The following is a 20,316-nucleotide window of genomic DNA, read 5'->3' on the forward strand; positions in this document are numbered from 1 at the left end:
CCCAGAGCCAGGGAAGGGCCGATCCCAGCCCCAGGTGTAGACGGGAAGCCCATCCAGCGCCGCTGGGCCCCCCCCCCCCGAGCAGCGCCCCCCGCCAACCCCCCCCAGCACAGGCAAAGGGACCACCCCCCCAAGCCAAGCCAGACCACCACCCCACCCCCCCACCACGCACCCCCACACCCAAGCCCAGAGGACCACGCAGCGCCCCAGGCCGCCCCACCCAGGCGCCGGACCCGACCCCCCGACCAACGGAGCCCCCACCACCCCCGGCCAGGCACCGGAGGCCCCGACCCCCACCCCGGCCCACGGCAGAAGGGCAAGGAGCAGATACGTGCATTGATGCCTTTTTGGGATGAGGGTTAGGGTTATAGTAACCATTTTTGACACAGGAGGAACAGAAAGTGACTTTCTATGAATTTCTTCAGAACCTTTTAACCCATTCAGATCCAGACGCCTGATAGATACCAAGAAACAACATCTGCTTGTTTCAAACAACTTGTTAATATTTTGTCTTGCTTAAAATGTCAAATGTGTTCCAGGGAAAACAAAATGTGCTGAAAAGTGGATCATATTTGGTTCCTCTTGTCAACTCTTATCTGGAGAGTCTAAGTCCTGGGATGAAGCAAGAGAGTTCGACAGAGCCAAAGAAGCTGATCTGGTGGTGATAAACACCAAAGAGGAAAATCTTTTTTTTTTTTTTTGTCTGTTTTTGGATTACATCAACATTTACAAATCACAAAAGACTAAGCACCTCCCTAAAACGGAATACATTTGAAAAAATGGAAATCAGGAATTGATTGTCTGATCCACATCAGAAATCAGGGGAGGTTTTAACTTCTGCCAAAGAAAGCGGATTATTCAAGGAAATAAACTCTGGTGTGAATTAGGCCTTGTAATGTAAATGTATTTATGAAGTCAACCAGGAGCCCCTTTTTGTTTGCCAGAGTATTCTAAACATGTGTGTTAGGTGAATGGTCCAATAAACAGCTGGGTCGCCCCGGCTGGTTGGCTTTCTCTGTCCCGTCAAGGCCTGACCAGAGCTCTCCCAGGGGCGGCGCCTGGGGGCGGGGGCCTGGACCTGCTCTGGGGGGGCAGCACTTTCTGGCTCCTCTCTCTCTGTGTGGGGTGGGGGGCATTGTGGGGCCTGGGGGGTCTGCGCTTCAGGATATGGGGCCGCTGGGCTGAGGGGACCTGGGCCCTATGCTGGGACGGCTGGGGGACGGCTGTTTGACCACCTGGGGACAGTCTACCAGCTGTCCCGACTTACCCCCTTCCTCATATAATCTCATATTAGCTTGAGGGGTGGGGGGTATAGCCTGCGATGCACCTTGGGGGGAGGAGCTACTTGGCAGTGGTCCCCCTTCCGTATGGAATGGACCCCCCCTCTCTCAGTTTTATTTGCACCTTAGACATGTAGGGCCCTTGGTAGGGGGGTGCTTGGAAATCACTGCCAGCAAGCAGCAGATGTCCTCTTAGTGCCCTACCCACCAATTTTAACTGCACCTTAGACATTGGTGGGGAGCATGATAGGACATCACTGTGAGTGATCAGGAGATCTCAGTGCTCTACCCGCCAATTTTAACTGCACCCCGTTAGTGCACACACCCTTTACTCTTCAAAATATACACTCCAACACACATACATGCACACAGACACCCTCACAAACACACACACATGCATTTCGCAAGGAAGGTGGGACCTTGGACAATCTGTCCCCTACCCCACTCCTGCTAGGGGGTTCTGGTTCTACTTGGCAACGGCGGCCGTGTTCCCTGGGTGCTGGTTTCCTGGGCCCGGCAGTCCTCTCTCCACGCAGGAAGAGGGATCCCTGAGCTTTCTGGCAAGGCCAGAAGCCGGGGATCACATCACAACTGAGTCGGAGGTGTCCGTGTCCCTGTGGTGTGGGCTCTGGTCCTTGCCCCTGAGTGCTGGGCCTCGCCAAATTTCCAACTGTGGCCGAGCCTGGTTGGGCCATATTTACAACACCCCTTGTGGACCCTATTTTCTCCTGGGTGCCCTCCTCCTGAGCAGGGACGGCTGGCCCCTGCCTTGTTCCTTCCTGGACCAACCATAGGCTGGGTGGGTGGCTGCCTGGAGTGCGGAGAAGGTCCCCCTTGGGGGGTCCTGGCTCGGACCTCGGGTTGAGGCAGGGGGATGCCCAGAACTCCTGGGTGGTGATGAGGTGCTCGTCTGGGGTTATGGGCGCTCCTCTGGGGCGGGGCCTTGCGTTGGGCCCTCCCGATGCGGTGGGGGGGCTGCTCTCCTGGTTGGGCTGGAGCTGCACTCTCTGTCCCCCCATGCCTCCCTTCTCTCTGGCTCTGGGGGCCCCCGTGGCGGTCCCGCTGGCCCTGGCCTGGGTGGCGGATATGGTCGCCCGGGGGGTGGTTGTTCTCTATCTGCTGCCGTGCGGGCGTTGGTGGGGTGGGGTGGGGGGGTGCGGGGTGTTGGTTCTGGCATAAGTATGCATGTTTGAACATTATTTGTATTGTGTACATGTTGACATGTGAAAATATTTTGGAGCCAACAGGTATCTAACATTAGTCCTGTGCTCAGGTCTCTGCACTGGCTCCCTGTACCTCAAAGAATAGACTTCAAAGCAGCTCTGCTTGTGTACAAGTCTCTCCATGGCCACGCACCAAAGTACATCTCTGACATGTTAGTGCCATATGAACCATCTCGTACTCTGAGGACCTCAGGGACCGGCCTCCTGTTGATTCCCAGAGTCAGAACTAAACAAGGGGAATCAGCGTTTCAATATTCTGCAGCTAAAATCTGGAACAGCCTCCCTGAAGGCGTAAGACAGGCCTCTTCTGTGTTCATGTTCAAATCTAGACTTAAAACATTTCTGTTTAGCCGTGTATATGACTGAAAGGTCCTATCTGCACCTTTCTTTCCTTCCTTTCTTTTTAAATCTTTTTTTTTTCTTCCTTTTCTTTTAAAGTAAATTTTATGTTGATTATTCTATGATGTATTGTGATTTTAATGCATTTTTCTGTTTTGTGAAGCACCTTGAATTACTTTGTGTACGAATTGTGCTATACAAATAAACTTGCCTTGCCTTGCCTTGCCTATCTGAGTTAGAGGTAAGATCGGGCCTAAAAAATCCAGCCCGACCCAGGCCCACGGGCATTAAAGCCCAACCCAGCCCGAGCCCAACCAATTAACTTGATTTGCAGACCCGAGCTCGAAGCAAACCCTAAAGTTCAATTTATCCCATAGGTTTTTTTTGGCAGAAAAAATGCAATATTTCTTGAGGTTAAAATTCATTCATTCATTCATCTTCTTTACCGTTTGATCCCTTTCGGGGTCACAGGGTTGCTGGAGCCTATCCCGGCCACTTGGGCGTAGGCAGGGGATGCCCTGGACTGGTCGTCAGTCTGTCGCAGGGTAGAATATCCTCAATCACACATCCATTCACTCTCACAGTCATACCTATGGTCAATTTAGAGTTGCCAATCAACCTATGAAGCATGTTTTTGGACGGTGGGAGGAAGCCGGAGTTCCCAGAGAGAACCCACACATGCACGGGGAGAACATGCAAACTCCACACAGAAAGGTCCCCCATTGATATTGTGTTTTTCATGTCCCCCAGCCGGGACTTGAACCGGGGGCCTTCTTGCTGTGAGGCAGGAGCGCTAACCACTGCGCCACCGTGCAGCCCCTTAAGGTCAAAATAATCTACATATTTTTATGATCATGATAAATGCATTTGCACAGCGAAATAAAGCTGGAACAAAGAATAAGAGACCAGACAAAGAGAGTGAAAGAAAGATCTTGATGCGCACTTGCTTAATTACGTGGAGAAATACAGCGCCTTCTCTGTTTTAACCAAATTATTTATTTATAACAAGTATTCCTTAGTTTAGTATCCACACATCGTTTTAGTATACATTTTTATAAACATTTATTTATTTAAAAAGTCAGCGAGAGAGAAGCCCGGCCCGACCCGACCCGAACGTAATTATTGTCAATTTAGTCCCTGACCCGGCCCGAGGGCTCAAGATCTTACCTCTAATCAGAGTGTGTGTTTGGACTGGCCCCGCCCTTATAGACTTGTATTACATCTGAACCTCACTGTAATGAGTATAACCATCCAGAAACTTGTTGCTTTATGCTGTTTCATGGTTTTACGCCCCCCCCCCCCCCCCCCCTCCTATCACCCTTCTCTAATATCCCTCTCTCTTCCTCCCTCCTTTCCTTTTCCGTTTGGTGAATAAATGCATAAAGTTTGGCCTCGATTACAAAAGGGGTTTATTCAGACATACCTCTGGTTTGTCAGAAGATTTATAACCCCTGTTGTTAAAATAAAATATGTCCAACACAATAGGCCTTCAGCTCTCATCTGTTTACCCAGTTGTTGGACAGGACAAGTTAAAAAAAATACTAATTTTGTTGTGCTTCAGGTAATGCCATTGTGTTGTTATATTTTGTATGTAGTGTGACCCCTGTCAGGCACCGTATTCAGCTGATAAAAAGGTACGAGAAACTCAAATAACAACTGGTTACAGCTGAGGTATTTGTGTGAATGGGACTGTGACTGTAAAGCACTTTGGGTCTTAGAAGAAGGCAGAAAAGCGCTACACAAATAAACGCAATTTATCATTTAGCAAGAGCATCTCTGAACACTTCCAACATCGAGGCAGATGGGCTACAGCAGCAGAATCAGGTGAATGAATGAGTGACAAGGTTGATCAAGTCAGAAACTTCTAAGTCCAAATTGTCCATAAAGAAGACAAAATCAGTAAAAGAAGAAGTGGGAATTATAAGAAAATATTTAATTGACACACAATTATGAACAACGACCATCGGACTAGAATGTGTTGCTATTTGTATTTCTGAAGATACATTACCACCTGTTGTAACAGTAAAATCTGGTCATCAGCTCTTATTTGTTTGCTTAGCTGTTTAACACTTAGAAGTTAGAAAGGACAAAAAGTAAAAGCTAAACTTAGTAGAAATTCTGTTTTATTCACCCCACTTTCACACATTCACCATACCCAAGCTTTCTGTCGCAATGCAACTACTGTCACATGACATTTACTTCCTATCACTTCAATAATAACCTCAGACAGGAAAAGCTGTTCAGTTTACAAGTCAGTCTGTTACACACTTCACAAGTTCTTAGACTTTACATCTTTATAATGGAAGCCATTTATGAAAATTTTGAACCTGAAGATCCTGTCTGCAAATTTTCTCTATCAAATCCACCAGGTAAGAGAGAACTCACTGATAAAACAAAATGAAATTACTTTATGATTTTCTATTGTGGTTTCAGTTTTAATTTTCCCTCTTCAGCTTCCATCAAGTCCACCAGGAGATTCTATCTCGGTGTTATTACTTTCATGGTGATGCTGAGTGTTCTTCTTCTGGCTGGAGTCATCATTCTCGGCCTTCTCTGTGAGTATTTAACTCAGAACAGACCAAATGTGACAATGAGTTTTTTTTTTTTTTTCTTTTACATTCAAGTCGAAAATGTTTTTTTTTTTTAAACTTTATTAAATTGTGGCATGTAAGACCGCATGATAATGTAGACGTTTGCACTTTCATTTTAAATGGTTAAGCTCCAGCTGGTCCTTTCTGTGTGGAGTTTGCATGATCTCCATGTGTATGTGTGGGTTTTCTCCTGGTTCTCCAGCTTCCTCTAACGGCCCTAAAACATGCTTCGTAGCTGAATTTAATAATAATCATAACAGTAATAAAAGCACATTTAGAAGATGCATGTTGGTCCAAACGGCAAACGTTTAGCATGGCAAAACCCTCCCCTTTTTGTTGTGTTTCTGTTCTGTGACTGCGGTTTTCATGGAGGCAACGCAGCGACGGAAAGAGGCGTTGCCTTGGCGCTCCTGGATGAGGCAGGCTCACGAGAGGGGATGCGCGGGACAGGAAGAAGAAGAGCTGCTCGGCTGGCTAATGTACTCTCGCTGAGTTTTGAATGAGGAAGTGTTTGCAGACATTGTGCTGGACTACCAGTTTGATCCTAGCAAAGAAATAAACGGCTTCTAGCCTGTTCCATAGCATCGGTGTCCCGCTTCATTAGTTACCGTTTGCGTCCCGACCGGGACCGGACCGGAAATAACAGCGGTTTCCGACTACGGTTAAATTCTGAGGCTGAAAGGTAACACGCTGATGGGGCTCCAGCTGTCCTCGAACAGCAAAATCAGCGCACAAAAGCACCCATAATAAGTCATGTGATCTGAGTTGGTGGTGTCCTGAGTTGACGTCACTGATGTACGACTCGCATTTACTGGGGAATATCCGATTTGTCTGCTTACATGGCACACGCAAATGCACGTATCCGATTTATTTCCACATAGGAATGAGGCCTGAATCCGATCTGAGAAAATCGGAATCCATGCGCATTTGTCCTGCTCACACGTTCACCGGTCATATCTGATCTGTGCCACATGAGAGGAAAAAATGGGTCACTTGAACAATGCAGTGGAAATGCGGCCTAATTTTCTATTATGTGTGAGTCTGTAATGGACTACAATTGGGTGTAACTTGCACTCCTCCTAAAGCAGCAGTGATAAGCTCCAGCAACCCTCACAAGCTGGAATAGAAAACAGATGAATGGAAGTTGAAATGTAGAAAACCTGAAACAATCATCCTGTGGTGTTGTATGGGTCTGTTTATGTGATGTTTTATTAGTGTCCATATATGTGGATTCTATAATGTTCATTTTTTAACTTGTTTAATTGTCTTCGTTTAAATTCATATTGTGTTTATATAACAGGGAGCTGTGTAAGCAAAAACATTTGTAACATTTTAAAATAAATTTCAACAGTTTAAATTAAAGTTGCAAAAAAAAAAGTAAATAACAGGAAGAGGTGGGATTTATACGTGTAATTTTGATGAAGAAGTCAAACTGGACCGTTGTGCAAAAAGGTCAAAGAATCCAAATTCGGTTGTTTTAGCTGAATTATAAATATAATTTTATCTAAAGTCAGTTAAGGTCTTGAATAGGTCTTCATTTTTTTCTGACATCTATTTCAGTCAAATAGCAAAGAAACCAATCATTTTCAGGGATATGTTGTTGATGACTATAAGGGTTTTTGCTCAGTTAAATAAAATTAGCTGATTTTTTTCAAATTAAATAATTTAATATAATATTCATCTTCTAAACCTGTTTTATCCTTTTTTGGGGTCACGGCGATGCAGGAACCTATCCTGTCCACTTGTCCACTCTTACTGTACAGTGAAAAATTTTGCTGTAAGAGAAAGTTAATTATGTTGCTTTATACTTTTACTTCAGTGAGATCAATATTAGATCACTTTTGTAAAAGTTTTTAGGCATTAGTGCTTCATTTGACCCACTTGAACAGAGTTAGGTCTGGTGTCGCACAGGGCTCTGTGCTTGGTCTAATGTGGTTTTATCTTTGCATGCCTCTATTAGGTAACATTAGTAGGCAGCACTGAATAATAAATAAAATAATAAAACAATCTCACTATCTGGCAATTTTACAACTTCTCTAAAAAAACTGGTTGAACAAGTGTTCAAACAGGCAACGGCCAAAGGTCAGATGAGGATCTGTTTTACAAGGGGACAAAAAAGTATTTAGTTAGCCACAAATTCAGTAAGTTCTCCCAGATAAAAAGGTGAGAGAGGTCTGTAATTTTCACCAACTATAACCTCAACTATAAGAGACAAAAAGAGAAAATCACATTGTCTGATTTTAAAGAATGTATTTGAAAACTATGGTGGAAAAAAAGGTATTTGGTCATCTACAAACAAGCAAGATTTCTGGTTTCACAGACCTGTAAGTTCTTATGTAAGAGGATCCTCTGCCCTCCACTCATTACCTGTATTAAAGGTACCAGTTTGAACTAGTTATCTATATAAAAGAAACCTGTCCACAACCTCAAACAGTCACACTCCAAACTCCACTATGGCTAACAAGTCAGTCTCACTAATGTTTTATCAACTAACAAAAGAAAGGTTAAACTTGATTTGTGGTTCTTTTTTTCCATGAAGATCTGTCTTTATGCACTCATTTTTTAGAGTCTATATGTCTGCATGTTGGGTAATAATGTTTAATAGTTTCTGTGCACCTTTTCTCTTATAGTCTGTTAGCTAACTGCACTTTTTCACCATCCATTCTGCTTAAGTCACTGATAGTTCTACAGAAAAATATTCAACAAAAAGCTGCAGTAACATCATCCAGGGCTAAAACAATGCTACATGCAATATTTGTCAAACAAATTATAATATTACTGTATATAACTATATGCAATACATTCTGGGTAGCTAAAGGGCCATTTAGTAAGAACCAAACAAAAGTCTTTCAGAATGTGGATAGTGGAATTGGTTTACTGAAGTTTATAAATTCATCATTTTACATCAGTGCAGACAATGTTGGATAACATTTGTAAATGTTCTTTAGGCCTCAGTGCTTCATTAGACCCACTTGATCAAAACATTTTGCTGTAGATATTGGAAAACGTCTTTAACAGGAACTGCTCAAAGCTGTTCTAAGACATTTTTTATCTGATCATGTAAATAAGTCTTCCTCATACAGCAGTGTTAGTTGTGGTGTAACACAGGGCTCTGTGCTTGGTCTAATGTGCTTTTGACTTTACTTGCCTCTATTAGGTAAAATTATCAGGCTGCACCACATAAACCTTACTTTTTTTTTTTTCTTACTATCTGGCAGTTTTGAAACTTCTCTAAAGAGTCTTCAGCTGGTTGAACAAGCTACGTCCACAAGTCAGAATATCTGTGTTATATTTGACGTTTTAGCCTTTATTGAAGCAGGACCTTAAAAATCTTTATAAACTGATACTATGGACAAACAAATTTGGTTCAAAGACTCGTGTAACAAATCAGTCTCAAATAGTTGAGTAAATATCAGTTCAAAAAAGCATTATTTAACTTGTTTTGTGGTTCATTTTTTTCCATGAAGATCTGTCTTTATGCACCCATTTTTACAGTCTATGTCTGCATGTTGGGTAATAATGTTAATATTTTCTCTGCACCTTTACTCTTATAGTCTGTTAGCTAACTGTAATTGTTCCACCATCCATTCTGATTAAGTCACTTATGATGTTTTTATTTTGGCCTGATTTCATTTCAGATGGTGACACAGTAAGACATTTGTCAGAAATCTCTGACAACAAAGACAATCTGACTGAGCATCTGAATGCTGTTATTGAGAGGATGAATTCCAGCCTCATTGAAACAACCAAGAAGCTGATGGACTGTAAGTCTGATAATCCTTTAAATATGTACATTTGGTAAGATGAAGATGTACAGTACACAATATGATCAACAATTTTGTTTGCAATCATAGCTCTTCCATGAATCATTGATACCTTTCTAGGATAATTACACTAAACTTTCAGTTTAATAATAATGCTTTTGCTAAAACCATAAAATTACAGAAATAGATACAACAAAAGTAATCCCAATTAAACTAGTAGTTTTCTTTTGTCCAAAACAAATTGGAGACAAACACTTTATTGTTGGTGTTAGAGCACAGAAAAAGCCAGATTCTCACATTGTTGCTGCTGCTGCATAAAAATATAGCTGACGTGCTGAAACCATTTTTGACATCAATCATAAGGAACAGAAAGTGACTTTCTATGAATTTCTGCAGAACCTTTAAACACATTCAGATCCTGTATGTCAGGCAGAGTTCAGGCACACACTAAAAAAATGGGGACTCAAACCAAGTGGAGACGTGGCTCCAAATTTAAAAGATATATTATAAATACTATTTAAAATACTAAAAAAAACAAGTTTTTTCTTTTGGCCTGACTTCATTTCAGATGGTGAGTCAGTAAGACATTTGTCAGAAATCTCTGACAAAAAAGACAATCTGACTGAACATCTGAATGCTGTTATTGAGAGGATGAATTCCAGCCTCATTGAAACAACCAAGAAGCTGATGGACTTTAGACAGAGTAAGTATTAATATCCTGTATTCAAAATGTACATTTGTGAAGATGCAGCTATACCATGTAGCATTCCTAAATAGCCCCCCAGGGGCCAGTGTGTGCATGATTGCGCAACAGTAAAAGGACAATTGATTGATTGATCAGATTTTTTGTTTTAAACCACTGGCAGGGTATAGCCTTTGCATCACTCCTGGCACGACGTGCAATACTGCTTAAATGGAAAGATGCCTCTCCCCCGTCTCATTCACAGTGGCTACAGGATATCATGTCCTGTTTAAAACTGGATAAAATTAGATGTTCACTCCAAAAGTCTCTTGACATATTTTAAGATTTATGGGGTCCCTTTTTGAGAACATTTCCAGCTCTTTAGTCATAAAAGCCTACAACAGCTTAGCTGCATGTGGTAGCATATAGTACAGGTTGTGCGTGATGGAGTGATGGCTTGACGGTGGCAGTGACAGGGAATGGTATGGGGTATTTTGTTAATTTTATTTATTATTCTTACGTATTATGTTTTTGTTTTTTTTGTTGTTTTTTTTGTTTCCTTTCCTCAGTTTTATTATAAACACTTCTTTTAGTAATTTGTCTTTCAGATTTACAGAACTCTGTAATTGTGTTTGTATAATGTAAAACTCAATAAAAATACCTTGGGTTAAAAAAAAAAAAACACTGGCACCCAGAGGGCTCAAATTCCAATGGATTCTCTGATTCTCTTAATACCTTACTGGTATAATTACACTTGATTTTAGTTTAATAATAATGCTTTGGCTAAAACTCAAGTTACAGAAGTAGATGCAACAAAAGTACAATCCGAATTGAAGTAGAAGTTTTCTTTTGTCCAAAGGAATTGAAGACAGACACTTCCTGATTGTTGATGTCAGAGCATAGAACAAGCCAGATTCTCACATTCTTGCTACTGCTGCATAAAAGTATACCTGACAGTTGCTGAAACCATTTTTGACACAAATCACGAGGAACAGAAAGTGACTTTTAAACCCATTCGGATCCAGCTGCCGATAAATAAAAAGAAATAAAAACTGCTTGTTTCAAATAATTTGTTCATATTTTGTCTCGCTTAAAATTTCCAATGTGTTCCAGGGAAAACAAGATGTCCCAAGAAATGGATCGGATTTGGTTCCTCTTGTTACTTCTTATCTGAAGAGTCTAAGACCTGGGATGAAGCAAGAGAGTTCTGCAGAGCCAGAGGAGCTGATCTGGTGGTGATAAACACTGAAGAGGAAAATGTATTTTATTTTGGTATATTTCGGAGAACATTAAAATTTACAAATCAACAAAACGTTTAAGCATCCATGTGATTGGATTTGGACAGATTCTTAATGTAATTTATGTCCAATTAAAAGACTGAAGCAACTCCCTAGAACTGTAAAAATGTAAAAAAAAAAAAAAATTCAATCAGGATTTGATTGTCTGATCCACATTAGAAATCAGGTGAGGTTTTAACTTTTGTCAAAGAAAGTGGATCATTCAATGAAATAAACCCTGGTGTGAATTAGGCTTTACAATGTAAATGTATTTATGAAGTCAACCAGGAAACCCTTTTTGTTTACCAGAGTATTCTAAACATGTGTGTTAGGTGAATGGTCCAATAAACAGCTGGGTGTAGGTTATGTCACAGGAAATGTTCAAAGCACAGAAGTAAATCTATTTAAAAAAAGGATTACTTGGTTTCAGGCCAGACCTAATCCCAGCTGAAATACCAGAGTCTCAATTTTCGCTATTGAACATCTATGAATGTCAAATATTTCTAAAAGCATATATATTTAGATTAAATGTGGTTATTCAACTGAAGTTTTTTTGGTTTGGTTTCAGTGAGAAGAAGTTTGGTCATCGTACTATTTATTAAAAATAGAGGAAGACAGAGAAAATGTGGCCATATGATGTAATCAGGTTTAATTTTAAACTCACTGTCACTCATACAAATTCATCATTCTTAGAAGGCTGATCACAGAACTGCTTCATGTTAGCCTGGAATCCTAGAACAAGATCACTTTTAACCTTTAATACCACATTTCACATGAAATAAATTGTGCTTATTCCTGCAATATAATTTAATTTAACAGTAGTTTATTTGATAAACCTTATTTTTAACGTTTTTTTTCTTAAAAATATGAATATTGAATATTGCCTTCAGTTAAGTTAAACTTTTTACAAACATCTCATTTGTAAGTATTTTGACAATCTGTTGAGCAGCAAATGTTTTTTTGCAGGAATTTATTTCTGCATTGAAAAAGCAACAAGTTTGGATTGGACTGACTGACAGAGACTTGGAGGGGACCTGGAAATCGGTTGATGGAAGTTCTCTAAATCTGACGTGAGTGTTCACTCTGGATCAGTGTGTGTGTGAATGGGTGTGTAACTGGGTGGAGTTTTCTGCTCTGCGTTGTGTTCCAGTGAATAAAAGACCACGCTTGAATGCTGAGTCAATCTCCTTAACCCTTGTGCTATCTTAGATGACCCCACCCTTACATTGACGTGTTATTCCTACCATGACAAAGGTGGATAAAGGTGGAAAGATTTCATGTAATCCATGGACGCCAGTGAAGATCACAAATCATTGAAGAAAAAAGGTTCAGAGCACTGTCTAGTGGGTCTAGATGACCCAACTCCCAATGGTAAAGTGCCTAGGATAGCACAAGGGTTACTCTCGGTTAACAGAAAACTAAAATTAACAATGCTGTGCAGAGTTTCTTCTGTTTTTCCCCCCTCAGCCACAGCTCGTAGCAGTCTGAGTACACGCAGCACCTCCCCCCACAGCATGTAAAGTAAAACAAAAAGAACACGATGAATGAGAAAACTGCACCGTACCTGGTTAACAGAAAACGAAAATTAACAATACTGTCCAGAGTTTCTTCCGTGTATATCCCCCTTAACAATTGAAAAATGCAAAAAAAGAAAGAAAAACAGTTTACTTAAACATCATTGAAAAAAAACAGTTTACTTAAACATCAATGAAAAATGGCGCGAACCTCAACATGGCTCCCAAAAAACTGCACATTAGCTCATATAGAGCGGCTAAAAAATAAATAAGGCAACACAAACTATGGAAAATTTACACCACACAATTCTTAACTTTGTAAGTTATAATTGCAACAAACTAACAACACTTATGTCAAAGAGCAGATTTCTGTGCACAACTTTGCAGCATCCATTCGAATCCTTTATTTAATAGAAATGCAGTCGTGGTTGACTGGCTACAACTGTGTAGACAGTAGGTTCCCATTTGTCAGCCAGTTTCTTCTTGCCACGTTCACCTCTATTGGCTGGAGCACTCTGTCACCAATCTGGAGGGCAACACCCTTGATTTTCTTGTTGTATCCCTTTGCCTGATGTTCTTGCTGATGAATGGCATGCTGCTGAGCCACTTTTGCAGCATCTGCAAGGTTTGTTAGAAGTGTGGCTGAATAGGTGGTGAAATCAGTCACATCAGAGTCATGAACAACTGACTGGAACACTATGTCTACTGGAAGTCAAGGAACACGACCAAACATCAAGTAAAAAGGGGCAAACCCTGTGGTCTCATGGACAGTGGTATTATAAGCAAACGTCAAGGTCTGGATGTGCTGAGGCCAATCCTGCTTGGTTCTTGAGGGCAGTGCCCTGATCATGTTGCCTAATGTGCGGTTGAAACGCTCTGTTCCTCCGTTGCCCATAGGGTGGTAGGCAATGGTGTGCGATTTGGCTACACCTGACAAGCGCAGGAGTTCTGCCAACAATTTACTTTCAAAATTGCCCCCCTGGTCAGAATGAATACGCTCAGGGAAGCCATATAAGCAAAACACATTGTCCCAGAGCTTTTTCCCAACTTGTTTCACCGACTGGATGTGACATGGAAAAGCATGGACCATCTTCGTGAAGTGACTAGTCACACTTCCACAGCACGCTTGTTCTTGTCCTCCACTGACCAAAAGTCAATACAGCCTAGTTCAATTGGAGCCTATGCTCTCTAGCGGAGCACGAGTGGTTGGTTCTGGAGTCTTGGCGAAAACACAGGACATAGTCAGAGATGTCTCGTTCCATGTATGGCCAAAAGAACCGCTGCCTGGAAAGATGGGGAGTCCTAGCCTGGCCCTGATGACCAGCTAAATCATGGACACCTTCCAGAACCTTTTTCCTGAGGTCAGCGGGCAGGACAAACTGGAGCCTCTTCATCTTGGTTGTTGGATTCCCTATACAGTTGTCCATCTCTGAGTATGACTCTCCTAAGACTTTAACAGAGTTAGCTGGTTGGGAGTAAATCTGGACCTTCACATCTTGAGGGGCGCATTTTTCGGATGACAAATGGCAGCAGCTTTGAGACTGTGACATCCTGTCTTTGCCATCTTTCACTTTGAGCGAATTGGAGGACAGGCAGAGGCTCAGGATTGGTGGGCTGCAGTCATTGCACATGTTGAAGGAGACAAACAGCTTGAGTTTCTGCACCTCTTTGCTAGTGATCATGGTGCTGGAAAACTGCATTAATCTCTGGCGAACCAACTGATCTTGGGGTGGGGATGGTGGTGTGCAGAAGCTGAACTTTTTGGTTATGTTGGAGACCGAGTCTGCAAGCATCTTGCACCATGTTAACCTCAGCCCCATCACCTTCCTAGATTGACGTATTTTCCTTCAAGAGCCTGTCACTGACGGGTGAGGCAAAAGGTTCCCGGCTCAAAGCATCAGCCACAACATTTTTGGGACCTGGGATGTATTTTAGGTCAAAGTCGTAGGCTGAAAGCTTCGCCACCCACTGTTGTTTGTAAGCATCCAACTTTGGTTTCGTGAGCACATGAACCAAATGATTGTTATCGGTCCACACCAGGAATTTGTGCCCCTTAAGTCAGTGACTGAATTTCTCTGTAATGATCCACTTCAGGGCCATGAACTCCAGCCGGTGAGCAGGGTATCATTGTTGCGATTTGCATAAGGTTTTACTAGCAAATGCAACTGGACGGGCTTTATCTTCACCTACAGGGAGCTGAGATAAAACTGTACCAAGGCCGTCTAAAGATGCATCAACCGAGAGAATATGGATTCTCCCAAATGGATAAATAAAGTTGTCTGTCTGTCTGTCTGTCTGTCTGTCTGTCTGTCTGTCCGTCCGTCCGTCCGTCCGTCCGTCCGTCCGTCCGTCCGTCCGTCCGTCCGTCCGTCTGTCTGTCTGTCTGTCTGTCTGTCTGTCTGTCTGTCTATCTATCTAGAATAAAGGGCCTGTTGAAATCTGGGCGGGCCATAACAGCACAGTTCAAGAGTGCACTCTTTAGCTTCTCAAAGGCCTCATCACAAGCTGGAGTCCAGTCCGCTTCAGTCAATTTCCTGAATTTTACGATTCCTCTTCTCATTTGTGGGTGTCTGCTCTTCCGCTTCTGTCCAGCCATGAGAGCTAACAGAGGTTTTGCAATGGCTGAACACCGAAGGATGAAACTCTGATTAAAAAAAACACCATCACTAAGAAGGATGCTTGAGATGGTTATCCCTCAGCTTCTGGAAGACAACATAGTCTTTGAAGAGCTTCTTCCTTCAGTTGGAACAAAAACTAGCAGATCATCCAAATAGCAGAGTAGACTGGTGAAGTTGAGGTCTCCAAAGATATTCAACATCATGCGCATGAACGATGCAGGGCTATTATAGTTTCTAGAGTCCTTGGGGCATTCTGTTGTACTCGTATAACCCAACTGGTGTACTGAAAGCGGTGTAGTGCTTGTGTTCTTCACACATGGGGATGTTCACATATGGGGATGTTATAAAACCCTGATGTCAGGTCCATTGTGCTAAAAAACATATTGCCGCCAAGAGCTGCTAGACAGTCAGCCTAGTGAGGGAGCGGCTGTCCATCCTTCAGTGTCCATGTGTTCAGCCATCTGAAATCTGTACAGATCCGTAAGTTTCCATCCTTCTTCCAGACCGTGACTAGAAGAGATGCATATTCGCTAACTGACTTGCGTATGATTCCTTTCTTTTCCATATATCTGTCAGAACCTGATATTTTAATTTTATTATTACGCATAACATACGTTATGTCGTATTAGTGTATATAAGTTTTTACTTTTTCTATTTTTTTTGCAAATTTTGTATTTGTATTTTTGCAGATTTTGGACATCCTTCAGTCTCTTTTGCACATTGCTGTCATTCTTCTCTGCTTTTTTCTTTCTCTTTTTCTTGCACTGAACTGCTGTAGCAATTGAATTTCCCCAATGAGGGATCAATAAAGAATATCTCTAGATAATGAACTGGGGCACCCTGCGATATGGCATGCGACAAGGTCATTTGTCTGTCAGATGGATGTGATGAGCAAAACCCTGTGTCTCACCTCAATCAAGGGGGTGATGTGAAAAGATGTCTTCATACTGCTCTATCTGTTCTAAGAGTTTCTCCTTGGAATGAGAGCTAGCCTGACAGGAGGCAATGTCAACCTTACTCAATCCCAGTTCTTCCAGCTTGGCTTTAATATCACTGTGAGACAGGCGGCCGATGTTGAGCGTATGAGTCTCGAACCTCGCTGGTGCAATGATTCTGGTTCAGGCTGAAATCCTCAATGGCAGCACATGTAAAAACATCAGCAACTTTTGAATTTCTGTTAAGAGGGTTGGTAATCTTCAAAGGAACCCATCTGTCCCCCTACATGGAGGTGATTAGACATCCCACCAACATGTTCCTGGGTCTGGTTCTAGAAGAGCAGAGTTCTACCAGGATGGTGCTGCCAGGTGAAACAGGAGAGTTGCTTGGGAGTTTCCCCCACACCAAATGTTCTTTTTGTGGAAGAAGAGTAACTGCACGAGGCAACCTCACTGTTCAAATGATGGAAGGTGTGTCCGCTCCCCTCCATCTGACTGAGCAGGACATCATGTCAAGGAAATGTTCATAGTCAGGAAGAGAGTGTTTTCAGTCATTGGAAACATGTTTCAAATAATTACTGTCATTGTTAAGAACACTCATCAACTTCTTTAGAATGTTTGAACCAATTATAAGGTCATCTCTCTGGCCAGGAACCACCAAGACAGGAACAATGCACCTCATTCCATAGATAGTGAGTGTAAAGTCATAAATACACTTTGGATGCACCTCATTCCATAGATAGTGAGTGTAAAGTCATAAATACACTTTGGATGAGTCTGCTTACCGCCACAACCGACCAGAAGAACCTGCTCTGCCAACTTTGGATCTCCAATCTTAGCTCCTGCCTCCAACAGTTTGTGTACTGCTCCTTCACTCACTGTGCAAGCCATGGACCCTGAATCAATCATGCCTCTCAGTTCAACATTGTCAACCTGAACCTGGGCCCAGAATAACTTGCTAAAGGCTGGAACCTCTGTTGTCTCTTGAACTACAACCTGGTATCCCTCTGGAGCGGTAGAGCATGCGTTGACATAGACAAGCTCAAGGTCTGGTTTAGTGATGAGGGTTTTCTGTGTCATCACTCACACTGCCCCTCTCTGAGCGTGAGTGTCCTAGTTTCCAGAAGGCACAGTTCTGAGTACGGCTCTGCCCAAGATGGAACCAACTGCATTTACAGTTCTTTTTCCAGTGTCCAGGAGAGAGGCACGCTAGACAAAGATTGTTTCTTCTACAGTGTGAAAGTCAAGTGAGCTGCATGGCTAGTCGAGTGAGCTGCATGGCTAGTCGAGTAGGGCTGCATGCTGAGCTGAACTTAATGATGCTGGATTGTGGCAAGTGACCAAACAGTCCAATAACTGTGTCACTCCCCAAACCCAAAGATTGGGTCAAGACAGATGTAGAAGCATTTATTGCTGGGTTAGAACAAAACTGCTGTCAGGTGGTGCAGATGTCGGCAGGAAAGGCATTGACTGCTGCAGAGTCTGCATGCTTGACGGTTGTAACCTGGAAGGGTGTTTGGTTTTTCTGTTGGTCAACATGCATGCTCGCCAGCAGCAGCAGACTGGGAGAAACTAGTCAAAACTCTTGGTGAAGAGGAGAACTGGCGGTTTCCAGCCAGACTTTCCCGCTGGAACATGGTGATGCATTCCTGAACCTCACTAGTTGTCCATTCTTCTGCAGATTTAAAATTTAGCCTGTTTGCAAGGACTGGTTCTGAGCAATACTTAATAAACATCATTGACACCGCCCTGCCTGGGTCCACCACAATTATACCTTGTCCCGGCAGGCATTCATCAGTGACCTCGATGGCCTTGTTCAGCCTGATCCAGTTGTCCATCACACTTTCGTTTTCGGCTTGGTGTCATTGATGTCAGCCATGGGCATAGCAGAGTAGGCTAGCTCACCAAAGTGCTGCTTGAGTATGTTGAATATACAGCAGGTATTTGAGAGTCGTCAGTCTCGGAAGATTGCGTAAAGTCACTGTCACTGCATCTCTAGCTTTTCCCAACAACTTAGCTAAGATTTGAGATTTCTGTTGTTGAACTGGAAATGCTTTCTTAGACAGAAAAAGCTCTACCATTTGAACCCACTCATAAGCATTTGTCACTCCCATCACTTCTGTATATTGGTGGTTCGTCAGACTGCAGTACAAGTTTGACGCCAGACAGGTTCAGCTCGGGAGAACTTTGAGCTTTCTGAAAAGTGCTTTGGGACTGTGAGTGAGAACTCCCAACATTGTTCTGAATCTGATTAGCCAAATCAGATATTAAAATGCTGAGCTCAGCTTTGTCTGTGTCTATTGAGTTTGCAACATGTAAGGGGGGGGGGGGGGGGGGTTACAGTAGAGTTAGGGGGGTTAACAGTAGAGCTCAACCTCTGAGTCCCTAACGCTCCTACCTGGGGAACTTATTTTTGCATTCAAAAACTTTGACTTTGCAAAACATGTTTTTGCATGCGTTTTGTCAAGTCTCGCTTTTTTCCCATCTTTGATTTTGCTGACTATTCTGAGTGCGACTTAACGTGATATAACTGCCACCGCAAAATAGTTTTTGCATGCGTTGTGTGTCATCTCACTTTTTTCCTCTTTGATTTTGCTGAGTTAAGTTTCTGTTTAGCTTGACAAAGCTGTCATCAAACAGCTGCTAATTGGTCCAGAATCTAACCAATCAAACCACCGTATTTATCTAACAGGGTGTCTGCTACCGAGGCTCAGAGGCTGAACCAGCTCTTTTAACCTTCAGTGTTGTCTTTTTGGATGAAAATGTTCTCTTTTTACTATTTTAATAAGTATTACTTTTTTTTAGGATCGATTAATTTTTATTTGGTCAGATTTGTGAATTTATGGCCGAGGATCTCCTGAAATTGTATATAAGCTGTAGATTTTCTCATGACATTTTATCAACAGGCCTGTGTGTGAGATCTGTGAATCTTCTGGAGCAAAATATTAGTGAAAAGTTTGATTTTCTTTAAGATCTGTTTGTTAAAACAAAACATTAAAAGATTTAAATCACATATTTGATGCTGCACAAGTGTTTGGGATAAGATCAGGGGTCGGGAACCTATGGCTCGCGAGCCATATCTGGCTCTTTTGATGACCACATCTGGCTCGCAGATAAATCTTTAATAATAAATATATATATTTTTTTGTCATTAGACCAGTCCTACTCGGGTGCGATGCAATGCCAGGAGGACGTGCAGTAGTAGCGGTGCTTGAAGAAAAAAAATCTGCGCCACTATTATCTGTTATATCACAGAGTTTGTACCTACGAATTGCTGTCCCTGCAGCTGCGTGCTATGAGGCCAGATCAGTCTCATAATTCAGAATTGCACACACTCCAAGTCACAAATGCACACACTTCAATTCACAAATGTCATTTTATGCAAATGTGCTAAATAAATTTGGAAATGCACACATTGTGTTTCACAAATGCACACCCTGTGTTTCACAAACACACACATTGTGTTTCACAAATGCACACTAAATGTTTTACAAATGCACAATAAGTGTTTCTCACAAATGTGCACACTGTTTTTCACAAAAACATTTTAGAAATTCACAATAAATGTATTAGAAATGCACAGTAAGTGCTTCACAAACATGATTTTTAGTTACACATGTGATGTGAACTCACAGATCATTCGAATTGCAGAATGTGCATTCAAAATCCCGTTCTCGTTTGTGAATCTCCCCGTGTGTGTGAGAGATTTTTCTACGGTGAATATTAATACTCATCTGACGGAGCAGGCTGACTAATGTCACCATTGGCTAGTGAATCTGTCAATCAAACTCATCGGCAAATCAGGCGGGTTCGCTTTTAGCCAATCGAATGGCCCCTTACACTTTCTGCTGGTGGCAAAAGCCCAGCCCAAGTTTGATTCTGTACCAGTCGGTCGTTGGCGTGTTAGCTTTAGCATGGCTTGTCGGTTTATTTGCCTTCGGTTGTCAAAATTTACTGGCTTGCGCAACTTTTCAGTGGACCTGGGAGCAAGGCTACAGTGGTTGAATGCAGTTGACATAGAATCCATCGAACTCTGAACTGGTCATGAGATTTACAATGAACGTTTCACTGGGGATTGTTTGTACGTTATTCT

The 20,316-nt window shown here is 42.3% G+C and overlaps 1 protein-coding gene across 1 annotated transcript in view; it reads left to right on the forward strand.

Annotated features, from left to right (window-relative positions):
* The first annotated feature begins 5,082 nt into the window (after nt 1-5,082).
* LOC110013682 (asialoglycoprotein receptor 2-like) overlaps nt 5,083-20,316 on the forward strand; it is a 30,743-nt gene continuing 15,509 nt past the window's right edge. The window contains exons 1-6 of the mRNA XM_020700152.2: nt 5,083-5,211; nt 5,296-5,397; nt 9,072-9,197; nt 9,766-9,900; nt 10,993-11,138; nt 12,123-12,226. Coding sequence (XP_020555811.1) covers nt 5,142-5,211; nt 5,296-5,397; nt 9,072-9,197; nt 9,766-9,900; nt 10,993-11,138; nt 12,123-12,226 — 683 coding nt within the window. The 5' untranslated portion in view covers nt 5,083-5,141. The remainder of the gene's footprint in view (nt 5,212-5,295; nt 5,398-9,071; nt 9,198-9,765; nt 9,901-10,992; nt 11,139-12,122; nt 12,227-20,316) is intronic.

This window comes from Oryzias latipes, chromosome 21, assembly GCF_002234675.1.
Source record: "Oryzias latipes chromosome 21, ASM223467v1".
In the NCBI taxonomy this organism is placed as follows: Eukaryota; Metazoa; Chordata; class Actinopteri; order Beloniformes; family Adrianichthyidae; genus Oryzias; species Oryzias latipes.